The sequence below is a fragment of the Acomys minous genome (assembly GCF_964271855.1).
Source record: "Acomys minous genome assembly, chromosome: 3".
NCBI lineage: Eukaryota > Metazoa > Chordata > Mammalia > Rodentia > Muridae > Acomys > Acomys minous.
Window position 1 is genome coordinate 140,628,265 of NC_140485.1, and position 13,300 is coordinate 140,641,564.

Consider the following 13,300-nt stretch of genomic DNA (forward strand, 5'->3'; position numbering starts at 1 on the left):
ATCTCAGGTCATCAGGGATCTTTACCAAGCGAGCCATCTCACCGTTCCCTTTCCCCTGGTCTTCTTCTGAACCTAGGAGAATGTCTGAAGCATTGCCCAAACCATCTGGCCATTGCAGGCCCAAGAGGTGGAGGGTGGGTCAGGCAATACTTTTGTCAACATCGCTGGTGACATTGGCCCCAGCTGTGTGACCTTGTCATCCCCCCCCCCCCTCCTTGCATCCCCTGCCAGGGCCACACTGCTGTAGCCTCAGGCCATGATGTGTCAGAGTTTACAGAGATGCTTCTTTCCTAAGATGGAGCTGTTTATTTCCTTAGTCAGTACCAGAAAGAGCCAACATAGCTCATCTCTTTGGTATGTCGGTGAAGGACCTGACGCAAGCATTTATTTGCTTTCTGTACATTTCACATGACTTAAATCAGGCTTTCATTTCCAAGTAACAGTGGATGTGGCTGTTAATGAGATCCTTTCCATTCACCATTAAGGAGTATTACCAAACAGCATTCAAAGCAGAAAATCCAAATCTGAATCGAACTTTCGCTGAGCCAGGTGGCCATCCACATGTTCTTTACTGCTTTTCCTGTCTCCCAGCTAAGATTCTCCTGGGCACCTCACTAAAGCAAGTAGGTCAGAGTTCTCTCCAGGCCGGTGTCCAGCGGGCAGTACAAAGGAGGCTGTGAGGCCCAGGTCCATGAGCTACATGTGTCCCCATGGGTGCTGGTGACATTTGTCCTAGATGAAAGTAGCCTATGAGAGTTCCTTATCCCCCTGGTGAGTGAGCCTGCTCAAAGGCCAGGCTGCGATGTCTTCTTGCCTCCCTTCATCCGCCGTGTGGGGCCCAGCAGAGCTCCCCCTGTGCACAAAGAACAGCCTGTAACAGTAGCTGCCATTGCTGTCGAGGCCAAGGGTGGGGTCAGCCCCAAGAAGCAAGGCTTTAAAGCCAATCCCATGCTTGCTCCAGAAAAACTGGGCTTTCTTCTGCTTTGAATATTCTGCCTGCAACTGTCTCCTGTGTGTGTGTGTGTGTGTGTGTGTGTGTGTGTGTGTGTGTGCCCATGTGCATGCGTGTGCTTGTGTGTGCACATATGTGTGTGCATGTGTATGTGTGTGCATGTGTGTATGTTTGTGTGTGTGCATGCGTGTGTGTGTGTGTGCATGCGTGTGTGTGTATGTGCGTGCACGTGTATGTATGTGTGTATGTATGTGCCTGTGTGTGTGTGTGAGTGTTTGTATAATAGTCACAACTAAATAAAGGGAAAGAATAAGGCATCCACAATCGAGAAATTAAAGCTACAGCAGGAGTATTTTACCAAAATTCTACATGATCTCTGTCCACTGCTGGCCAGTGTCCACCAAGTAGCAGATATGTGTGTGAAATGTAAATGTGTCTTATGTAACTGCCCTTTGCCTAGGCCGTCAGTGGCAGGGGTTAGCTACTCCTCAGGCATGAACTGAGCTCTGCACCAGGAAGATGCCAGGTAGAACCACTTCATAGGGATTAGGTAGAAGAGGAGTTTGAATATGCTTGATGCTGAAGCAGATCTCTCAGGTAATCACAGAGGATTCGACACCCAAAGTGCTAAGTGCAGTTTAAATAACTTGAGACTGGGAACTCCTCTCAGGGAGGCTGCCGCCTGCCTCCTGCACACGCACCAGCATCTTTAAGAACAGCCTCCATCCCTCGTTCAGTTGTTTGCATATGGGGCACAAAGTCTGGCTTGCATCCTCCATCAAAGTTTGGTTATAAATGAACCGTATCTTTTTCATCATCAGTGTCCCTTCCCAGCCCCCCGAAGGCAGACTTCCCACTTCCGGAACTGAAATGCCAGCTTCTTAATCAGAGCTGGCAATTGTAAATAACACCTGGTTGATGCTTCTGTTGTTTTAAGTGTCCTGTTCTCACAAACACATTTTCCAGTGGCATTGTCTGCATTTAAAGCAGAGAGCTCAAACAAGTCACCTCAACTCCTGCCTCTCAAGAAACGGAGAACAGCGCAGTTTCAGACGGAATTCACATCACTATCTGCCTGTCAACATAGCTTGACATAACCCTGGCCCGTCGTCATTACTGCATGCAAAACAAGGCACGAGCTCTTGCTTTTTGTTTTGCTCTTTGGTCTTTTTCTGCCCCCACGATACACATTCTGCAACCCCAAAACAGGGCAACTCCAGCGCCCTCCGAACAAGCGACTTCCATTCTCCTCTGTTCTTTTATCGTTGGGGTTGGTGCACAGTTAGAAACAAAAAAAGCCACAAAGCCGACTCCCACAGTTAAATATTTTTTAAAAAGTAAGAACATGGGATAAAGTATTGCTTGTCGCTGCTGCGTTCTGAAAGGGAGTGGAAAGCGGGGCGTGTTAAGCTCTCCATTGTACACGGACTTCCCAAACTCCCTCAGCTCCCTCGGGAAAATGTGCCTGTCCTGTGACCCATTCAGTCCTTGACCTTTTGGGTACAACAAAAGGCTCTATTTACCAGTGATTAATACATGGATCTCTGTCTAAAAGGAGCTGTATCAAAGCTGTCACACCCCACATCACCAACTTTATTTCCCAGGTGTCTGTGGGGCAGGGAATACTGCAGCTTCGACTGCCCGAGGCAAACAGATCCTGCCAGATTCTCCCTAACTCTATGAAAGGCCACGAGCTGGTACTTATGAGGAATGTCATTTGAGAGATGAAGGACACAGAGGTTAGCCAGGGACCTCCTGGGACACTTTTCCTTCCAATGGACTCCTGGGACATTGGCCTCATTCCTAAGGAGACACTGGCAATTAGCAGTCAACCTTGTCACCCAGCATCCCCACTCCCATAGCTCAGCCTGCCTGATTCTTTCATTACTTTATTTCCTTGTCCCCTTCTTACTCTGTTTCTGGCCATTTTCCCCCTCACACGTCCACTGAACAGCGGCCACACCACCCCTGCCAAACTCAAGCATCTCACAGTTCCAGTCAAAAACCCTCTCCTATTGGCCGACTCCTCGGCTTCTCCCTGCCCTGGCCATTCCTAACTGTGCCTTTTCTTCATAAGGTGCACCATGCCAGCCTTTAAAAACGACGATGATAGCAAAGCCTCTTTGCTTAAATGTGTACTTACCTCTGGGTTTTTTTTTTAATTGACATTTATGCTTTCTTCAAAAGTATGACAAGCGTCTTTACTATGGTACTCTCTGGGTGATAAATATTCTCTCTACACTATACTGTTTTGAGCAATGTTTGCAGATATGTTCCATGTGTTGAGATTTTAAATAACCAGCCACTTTGTGAGTCAAACTTTAAATGACTTAAATCCAGTTCACAGTGTGATGGGAAGGTGTCCACCACGGGAAGGGACAGGAAGTCACCTAATTACAAACAGTTTTGTAAACCTTCGTAAGTTCACTTTATAGAATAGATTGGTATGTGCCACCGCTGTAAGGCTCCGTTTTCGAAAATTTGTCCTGTCTCTACCTGCGTTAACCCCCACCAAACAAACTGGTCAGAATGACAATTTGTTTTTTTATTATTCTCTATTGTCTAAGACAGTCATATTTCGCTAAGAAGTATCTGAAAACCATCAAGTGAAAGAAGTGTCTGTCTGTCCATGCTGTGTACGGTTGTGTCTGTCTTTGCTGTGTGAGGTTGTGTCTGTCTGTCTGTGCTGTGTGCAATTCTGTCTGTCTGTCCATGCTATATGGGGTTGTGTCTGTCTGAGCTGTATGGGGTCATGTGTGACTGTGCTGTGTGGAGATATGTCTGTTTATGCTGTGTGTGGCCATGTCTGTCTGTGGTGTGTCTGTCTATCTGTGGTCTGTGTGTCTGTCTGCTGTGCTGTGTGGGGCTGTGTCTGTATGTGCTGTGTGGGGCTGTGTGTCTGTGCTATGTGGGGCCACGTCTGTTTGTGCTATGTGGGACTATAATTGTTTTTCTGGTCTGAACCATTGCCTGATCTTTCTGAAATGCCCCAGAATAACTGGGCATAGGAAGTCCAAAGCACCAATTTAACCTCCACTATTTTTACATCAAGCTGGGTAAACATCTGAAGGCTGCACCTGAGGTACAAGCAAAGTAAGCCCTTCCTCCACATGGTGCTGGGTGTTTTAAAGATGCGCTGTGCTCGCTGGTCCAGAGCATCCTCTGGCCTGAGCTCATGTCTTCACTGCTCCGTTTCCTAGAAGCCAACCTGTTGGCCTTTCCTCCGTCACCAGGCAATGTGAGCTAACTCCTCCAGACGCAGGCATGCCCCCTTCCTGGGGACCATGACACTAGCGCCCTTGGAAATCTGTGGGTGCAGCAAAACCATGTGATGACTGTGTAGACAGAAACCCCAGTGTTGGAGTTTGGAGGGTGCACAGGGGGTACACTCCTGTCACAACTGAGGTTCCTCCAGATATCCCCTCACAATCCAGCTGCTGTCACGCACCTTCCATCAAAGCAGCTACAGCCTAAGTTATTGGACTGGGAGACCTAGGGTGCAGGATGCAGGTGTCTAAAGTCTGCGGAGGCCACCTAGCACTCACTTTCTCTGTGGCACCAGCAAGGTAGCCACAGCTGGGCTGACATGGGCCCTCCCTAGATTTGTAAGCTCCAGACTGAATCCGTGACATGCACAACCCTCAGATGGGTTGTCAAATGTCCCATGTCATTCAGAAGCTGCCACACAGCAAAATACTGGGAATAACTATAAGACTCTGGGGTCCCCAACCCTCAAGAGAAAGACTCAGCATGAGTACAAAGCAGCAAAGACACAGGCCACAGCTCAGGGCTGAGCCCATCCTTCTCCGGCCTGCCCACTGTCAGCTGCGTGGGGCCAACTACCTGGTCTAAGCACAGACTCCCCCTGGTTGTGCTTGGCTGTGATTTTGACAAAGCCAAGAACCAAGGGAACGCTCTGTGATCGGTGGACAGAGACCTCCTGGCTGAAAAGGGGGCTCATCCCATGATTCTTTCACGTGTGTTTACTTTAGATAAGTTTTCACCAGCTCTGCCCTGGCATTTGGGTTTTGTTATTGTCATTTGCTTGATGGGTCGGTTCGTCGGTTGGCTCCCTAAAAGAAGGGGGTCTTACTAGGTAGCCCAGGCTAACCCCAAACTCACGATGACCCTCCTGCTTCAGCTCGGCGACACTAAGGTCCCAGGCACAGCACCACCATCAGATGCAGTGTAGTGTTTCCATGACGTTGTCCCCAGCCTCTAACTTCAGCAAGGTCACGTGAAGGTGCCACCTGTCAGTGTCTCCTAACAGGCGCTCGGGAAATACCTCCCCTGTGGGGTAGGACTCTTGGGACACTGCATAAGAAATAACTGCCTCTTTGTTTATCTGCCCAAACCAGTGAACTCCGGGGATGGCATCGACTATAGCCAACAGAAGAGAGAGAACATCGGTGACCTGATCCAGGAGACCTTGGAAGCCTTTGAGCGCTACGGAGGGGAGGACGCCTTCATCAACATCAAGTACATGGTACCCACCTACGAGTCGTGCTTGCTGAACTGACAGGGCAGCCTCCTCCCTCTGCGCCACAATCATGTCCCCCACTGCCCCAGCATCTCATTACTTGTGACTTCTACAGCTCTCTCTGTCTACAGCTGCAAATGTAGTGGCTCCTGGGCCACCAGACTGTTAGCCCTATTGAGAGCAAGGCTTTCCGAATACATAAATAGTGCCTGTTTCTTAGATTACAATAGTGTACTGTGCTTATTTTTTTTCCACAAGGAGAATCGCTTCTTTATCCAGCTCAGATGGAGGCAGGAGTCCGAGCTAAACCTTCAGTTGTATAGACAATAAAACTATAATTTTCATATGCGATTCAGCAGCTGCCGTGCCGTGTCTGCCTGCCCCGAGGCCGATGTCAGGGGCTGTAAGGAAGAGCTTGTGCTGACTGCTTAATAGGTGTTTGTCCTGACAGAGAAGCGTCACTTCAGCAGTGCCTCTCCAGAAGCTGTGTGGGATGAAACTGTTGACTCTATATCCCAATTACAGCAGGAAATTTTTGCAGCCCACCTATAACCTCAGCTATAAGCGTAATTAATGTTTCGGGCCAACTAGTGATCCAGGCTTCAGGGCCTTTGCAGTTCGTATCTGGGTGCAGGGGAGATGTGGAGAGGAGCTGGAGGCAGGGCTAGGTATGAAATGTTAGGTTCAGCACACAGTTCGACCCAGAGAGCTGGCTGGAACCCTTGCTCTGTCACTGTTAGGATGACACTGTACATGCAGGGCTGGGCGAGCTGTTGACAAAATGCTGCGCAGCAATTTATCCAGGGCTTCTCACTGTCCCCGAGCATGGCTGTGGGCCTCTCAGTCACCCTTGGAAAGGCTTGCCATCGCCCATCTCAACTCTTCCCTGAGCCTGCTTCCTCCCAACTGTGCTGTTCTCACAGTTCCCCTCAATGGGTCTGATGACAGGATTTTGGAATTTTATTGAGTCCAGGAAAGAGAAAGGACATGTACTTTCTCATTCAGCAGAGAAAGAAAAACTGCAAAGCAAAGACAAAACATGAGGCATTCAGCCTTGGACCATGACTGCTCAGACATACCAGGCAGGCAGCTTGGGGCATTTGAAACCCAGCCCAGAAAACTTCATAAAGCAGGAGCGAAGTCCACACACCTGAGAAATGGCTTCACCGCCCAGAAGCACCCAGCCTCAAGTATCTGATTCTGAAGCAACGTATGCTTTGTACACAGAGGTGGGGCACAGCCCTGGGTTCCTCCTCACACTGCCCTCTGGCCTCATCATCAGTACTGATTATTTACGGCTTCCTTTTCCCAAAAGCCAAGGCTGGGCTCTGCAAATGGATGCATTTTCTGGTCCTTCCAGCAGGCAGGGCACACGGAGCGTGGCACTGGGGCACCACTGCCTGCTTCCAGGAGCTCACTGAGGGTAGAGGGAGACCCATGTCCAGATGAGGACAAAGATGCTTGTAGGGTGGCATTCGGAAGGGACAGCTGCAGGTCTAGTAACACGCATAGCTGTGGCCCTGGTGTAGGTAATGTAATGGGAGGAGACCCCAAAGTCCGTGACACTGGTCTGGAATGGCTCCTACAGGCTCTGCCGTCCCACTCTGCCACACATGTGAAAATGCTCCAATTTCAAGCAGGAAGACTGGCCAAGGAGTAGAAACATCAGTCTTCACCACCCAGCTCTCCTACTCATTAGCTGTGCTGCCCTGGGCAAGTTCCTTAACCTCTCTGAGCCTCCTGTGGCCTCCACTAGGAAGTGCAGATCCGCCTGTCATCAGGACTGACCTCAACACATGTTTTGCTGAACCTCCATTTGCAAACACTCTATAAGGAAGGACTCTCACCTGCCCCAACGGGACAGTGCACACTGGAACATCCCTCGGACAATTCGGTGCTTCCTACCCAGAGAAGGAAATCACTTTACAGTGAGACAGTTGGAGAAACTAACTATGGGGCAGCCCATGGTCCTCTAGAGATTAAAAAGCAAAACCTAACTGACTCACATATTTGTGTTGCTTCACTGCTATAGAGTTAGGAATGGCCCACTTCTTCTGACCAAACCCCAAGGCCGGCTTCTACAGTCTCAGTAGTTTCTAAGGATATCAGAAGTGAAAGGGTAGCATGGGAGGCACTGGGCTTCATTCCCAGCAGAGACAGACAGACAGACAGACAGACAGACAGACAGACAGACAGACACACACACACACACACACACAGAGAGAGAGAGAGAGAGAGAGAGAGAGAGAGAGAGAGAGAGGAGAGAGAGAGAGACGGACAGACAGACAGACAAACAGACAGACAGAGATGGAGAGACAGAAAGACAGAGACAGAGAGACAGGCACATACAAAGAGAGAGACAGAGACAGAAAGTCAGAGAGACAGAGAAAGAGACACACACATACAGAGAGAGAGACAGAGACAGAGAGACAGAGAGACAGAGAGAGATCTGCCACTAGGCATTGTACCCCCTAAGGAGGACACTTGCTTCCTGTCAGAGTATATGGTCTTATCCCAACACTGTTCTGTTGAACAAGGCGTTTGCTGGTCTCTTTCCACCTTACTGCTGTGGTGTACGGATCGGAACACCCCATCCGTTTATCCTACTTAAGGGAAGCCACAAGAGACGTGGGGGGCTGAGGACTACGCCGGGCCTGTCTCGGGAGCGCTGCAGCTTGAAGCAAGTCATCGCTTCTGGCTGTGAAGTTTCTGTCCTCTCCACGATGCCTCATGGCTTTCAGCAAATCATGTAAATTCTCTAAAAATGATAGTCACTAGTCCACAATTGGGCTCAGTAACAATCACACACCAAACGCACTTGTTCAAGGGCTCAGCCACGCAGCTCCATTACAGTGCCCTGACCAGGTGTGTGCTCTGCTCCCCTCTTTCCGGCCTCATCTCAATGTCCCTTCCCTACCAGGGCCCCTCAGCTCTCACTCCGCCCACTCATTTGCCGAGCTTACAACACAGTGTGAAGTGCCTGACCATGGCAACATGTTTTCCTTCCCATTCCCCGTGTGCGTCTCAGTGACAGCACCAGCTCAGTGACAACAGGGGCTTTGCCTCCACATGTAGCATGCTCAGGGCACACTCACTCTGCACGTGACATTTGTTGACCAAATGCCTACAGGTGCTTCCCAAACAACAGAGACGGCCCACTGACAAGCCAGCACATCTCCTGCATGCTACGTAGGTCACCCCAGCCTGCGCATAGGACTCAGAGGACATTGGTCGCTCTGTGAAATCCCCCTCCCACAGATGGTGCTGTCCTGAAGGAGGGAGACTCACCGAGCTACTGTCAAACTCTCTGAAGAAGGGACTGGAAAGCAAGCCTGGCGCTGCTGCCGTGCAGAGGTGCACATTGCACTGTCAAAGGGAAGCACTACTAATAATCCCTGAAAGTACACACAGCCACACATATGCCCACAGGCCCGCCTGGCCTTCAGGGAAGGCAGCAATCTCCCCCGTGTAGGACATAAGCACCATGCAGATGGCTGTACCACATCCACATGTCTGGCTGGATGTCTGCTCACAACCTCACCCTGCCTCTGTGGAACTGTGTAGATTCCCCAGTAAGAAGTCTGCCGGAAACAGGACACAGTCACCTCTGCAGGCCACAGCCATGCACACAGTCCTCTGAGGGAAACCAACCTCAGATATTTCAATCCATGTCCCCAGACCAACCAGACACAAGGTGCTCCTGTGTCCTAACACTTTGGAGGACCAGAGTTGCCCCCAGCTGACTCTAGCCTGGTGGTTCCCAATCCACGTGCTCCCCCGCCCCAGCAAATCAGGAATTCCTGGAAACTTGAGTGGAACGGACATCCTTGGGGCTCTGGCTATAGGGGCTTGGCAATCGTTCACAGGACTGTAGCACACCCGAAGGCTTGTGGGACACGATTCCAAGCCCAGGCTTTCACCCAGATGTCAACTCCCAGCCTTTTGGAAGGTCCTGGCAAACTGAAAGGTGGTGATCTTCGAGCCAGGGTTTTCACCAATGCCACGAGCTAGCCTGGCCACCCCTGTGGTCTCTACTAGGCAACAGGCTCCTTGAGGAACAACTGTGATGTAAGCTTAGGAACAGCAGAGTGTCACCATCCATTTTTGAGGACGATAACTGCATTGCTCTCAGCCCTGAGGATGAAGAATAGCTGTATCTTAGAAAAATGTGCTTCAAACTAGTCAGTACCAAGGCCAATGGCGCAGACCAGTCATCTCTGCGGCAAGTGTTACCAACACAAAAGAAAGATCTGCAAATGTTCCCAAATATCCGCCGTCACCTTTACACCTGAAACCTTAAAAAAAGAGAGTCGGTTCTTTTAATTCAGAAAGGGAATTTTCTAGCAAATATTCAGAGTACAAAGGATTTCACATCAGCTAAAAGGAGGACTCTGCCCATCAGACACTCACTCTCCCTGAGGGAGCTGTCTCTTAGGTCCTCCACACTGCAGGCTCCAGTCTCTCCATAGGTTAGTGACTCAATCTACAGCTAAAACTGTATCTACACAGAGCAGAGCCCACGCGGCACTAGGTTCAGAGAGAGGCGTAATAGGCAAGGCCGTTCAGAGAGACCAGAGCTTTAAGTGGTCTTTCTGCCGCCTCACGCATGCAACTGGGGCAGGGGAGGTTGCATTAAAATGCAGCCAGGAAAAAAAAAGCCCCATAAAGAACTTTATTGACGAAGAGGTAAAATTGTAATAACCCTTCAGTAGGTGCCATGCGGGGAGGCTGACAAGTCACAGGAGCACGGTTTGCATCGCCCTCCTAGGAATTCCTTATATTAAAAGAATGCTTTCAGTTTAGAGGGAGCCCGACTGGAAAGCATTCTGGGGGATCACAATCTTTGTCCCACTCTTGTTGTTATGTGGTAAGCCTTTGTGTTTCTGCCCCCCTATGTGCGTGTGTGTGTGTGTGTGTGTGTGTGTGTGTGTGTGTGTGTGTGTGTGACTGACTACATCCCGCTAAAAGGATTTTCCCCCTCAATTCATAGCTTAACAACCAAACGAACTAAAATGCTTCATTGCAGAAGCACAGAATGAGGCTTTCAGACATGCTTAAATTGTGAATAGTGTCCCCCTGGTACTGTCAAGGCCACCTACCTAGCATATACCACAGAGTCTCGCAAATGAGGTTAAGGGGCTCCACTCGGGCAAAGCTTTTCTCTATAAAATATCAATGGGAATCTACAGAGAAAATCAAATGTATTGCCTGCCATAGTTTCCTCACCAGCCACCAAGGCTACCACATAGCTCATGGAGGCTGTGTGTGTCAGAGAGGTTCGCCTTCCTGCTCCTAAGACGGTGGTAGAGCCCCTGAGGGGGTCAAAGGGAGGATTCTGAACGCACTACAACAAATACTGTAGCATTGGTCCAAAAAGGAGTTAAAAACTGAATCCAAGAACCAATTCACAGCAGGGACATAAAACAAGTAGGCAAAGCTCTCCAGGGGGCTTGCTAGTCGCTGTGGGTTAGAGTTAAAGGGACCGGGACCGTGGTACAGCCAATATGCAGACACACCGAAGCAGCTTTGGAATTCAAGGTAAAACCCACGTGAAAGGATGAAGCTAAGTGTGGGAACCAGGTATGAGGCGATAAGCAAAACCGCTGGCAGAGGGTCCCGGTCAAAACCAAGCTTTAAACAGCAGCTCTGCTGTGTCCGCCCTGGGGAATGACAAGGTTCCAGTACAACCCCGCCCTCCCCGTCATCACCCACCCAGCGTCTGTTCCCCATGCAGGAAGTGTGCTCTGAGGCAGCTCTGAGAAGAGCGTGTTCTGAGCTTAAATCCCAGCTCACACTTCATATAGGCTCAGAACCTCTAACAGAACAGAAAATTATACATGTAAAAGGTAAAACCACCATACAAACACAAAGAAATAATATCAGAAACACAGATGCTCTGACATCCCAGCCTCATCTTAGAGTGCAAGGCCATCAAAATGGCCATGGGCGGGCGTGAGGGACTGGCTGGCTGCTGGGCGAGCAGATCTTTCCCACAGCCCTGATGCTGACCACCACGGAGGGCAGATGAAGGCACGAAAACTAAAATTGTCCCCGCATCACATGGCTGTGAGGTGCTTTGAGTGTTACTACAGACCACCAGGGAATGGGTATTTTTAGCCCTAGCGTGCACAGCCTCCATCACTGGGAGTTTGCCTCCTCAGCATTTTCTTGGTGAGACTGTCAGCTCAGCTCAGGTTGGTGGCCTCCACAGAGCCAGCTTCCTGTGGGTCACAGCAGGCCCAGCTCGCAGCCCTCACACCTCTGCGCTCACCCTGCCCTAACTCTGCACACGGGTGGATAAGCGGACACCTGCCAGCTTCCCAAGATACACAGGCACAAATGCTGATAAAGGGTCCCCAGCGTTTAGTCATAGCTGTGTGTCTTGCTGGAACGTGTGTGCATGTGTGTGTGCATGTGTGCATGTGTGCGTGCATGCGTGCGTGTGCATGTGTGTGTGTGTGGTGTATGTAAAGTGTGTGTGTGTGTGATGTATGTAAGTGTATGTGTGTGTGGTGTGAGTGGTATGTGTGAGTGTGTGTGATATGTGTGTGTGAGTGAGCGTGTGTATGGGTTAGTGTGTGTATGTGTGTGGTGTATGTGTGTATGTCTTTGGTATGTATGTGTATGTTGGTGTGTGTCTATGTGTGTGTGGTGTATGAGTGTGGTGTGTGTGGTATGTATTGTGTGCATGTGTGTGTAGTATATGTGTGTGTAGTGTGTGTGCTGTTTTTGAGTGTGTAATATGTGTGTGTGGTATGAGTGTGTGTGGAGTGTGTGCATGGCGTGTGTTAGTACATGTATGTGAGGGTGCATATATAAAGTGTATGTACATATGTGTCTTTGGTATGTATAAGTGTAAGTATGGTATGAGTGTGTGATGTGTGTGAGTGAGTGTATGGTGTGTGTTAGTATATGTATGTGTGTAGGGGCTATATATGTAAATTATATGTGTATGTATGTCTTCAGTATGTATGTAAATAGATGTGTGTGTACATGTGTGCTGTTTGTAAGTGTGGTGTGTGTGTATGATGTGAGTGTGAGAGTGAGAGTGTGTATGGTGTGTTAGTGTGTATATGTGAGGATGTATATGTAAAGTATATGTATGTATCTTTGGTATGTATAATTGTGTGAGTGTGTGTACATGTGTATGTGGTGTGAGTGTGTGTATGGTATGTATGTGTTTGCATGTGTGTGTGTGTGGTATTGTGTATGTGCTGTGCATGTGCTATGTGTGTGTGGTATGTCTGTGAGTGTGTGTAGTGTGTGTGTGCTGTGTGTGAGTATGTGTGAGTGTATGTAGTGTGTGTGGTGTGTGTGTATGTGTGGTGTGTGAGTGTGTGTGGTGTGTATGTATGTGTATGTGTCTGTGTGTGTGATATGTATGTGAGTGTGTCCACTGTGGTTTGTGAGTATGTACGTTTGATGTGTGTATGTGTGTGTGGTGTGTGGTGTGTATGTGTGGTGTGTGTGTGTGTGTGTGCTGTGTGTGTGTGTGTGTGTGTGTGTGGTGTGTATAAGAGAGCCAGAGACAGCAAGAGACGTTTGGAGGTCAGAGATCAGCTGCAGGCACCAGCCTCCACCTTCTACCTTGTTTGAGGCAGTCTCTTATTCTTTTCCAGTTCATGTATCGGGCCAGCTGATCCTCAAGCTTCCCGGGGGTAGGGAGGTGGCTGGGGGGTAGGGAGGCGGAGGGGGGGCGAGATGTGTGCCACCACATTCAACCTTTACATCTGAACTCAGGTTCTCACACTCACACAGCAAGCGCCACGCCCACTGAGCCAGCTGCCCAGCTCCACTTTTTATATCCTCCAGAGACCTTCTGCTAACTAACACGGCCTGCTGTGCTCAAGGCCCTGGAATGCGCCCTC

At 49.5% G+C, this 13,300-nt stretch overlaps 1 protein-coding gene across 1 annotated transcript in view; it reads left to right on the forward strand.

Annotated features, from left to right (window-relative positions):
- PACRG (parkin coregulated) overlaps positions 1–5,659 on the forward strand; it is a 423,907-nt gene extending 418,248 nt beyond the window's left edge. The window contains exon 5 of the mRNA XM_084777803.1: positions 5,311–5,659. Coding sequence (XP_084633929.1) covers positions 5,311–5,471 — 161 coding nt within the window. The 3' untranslated portion in view covers positions 5,472–5,659. The remainder of the gene's footprint in view (positions 1–5,310) is intronic.
- Positions 5,660–13,300: the final 7,641 nt, after the last annotated feature.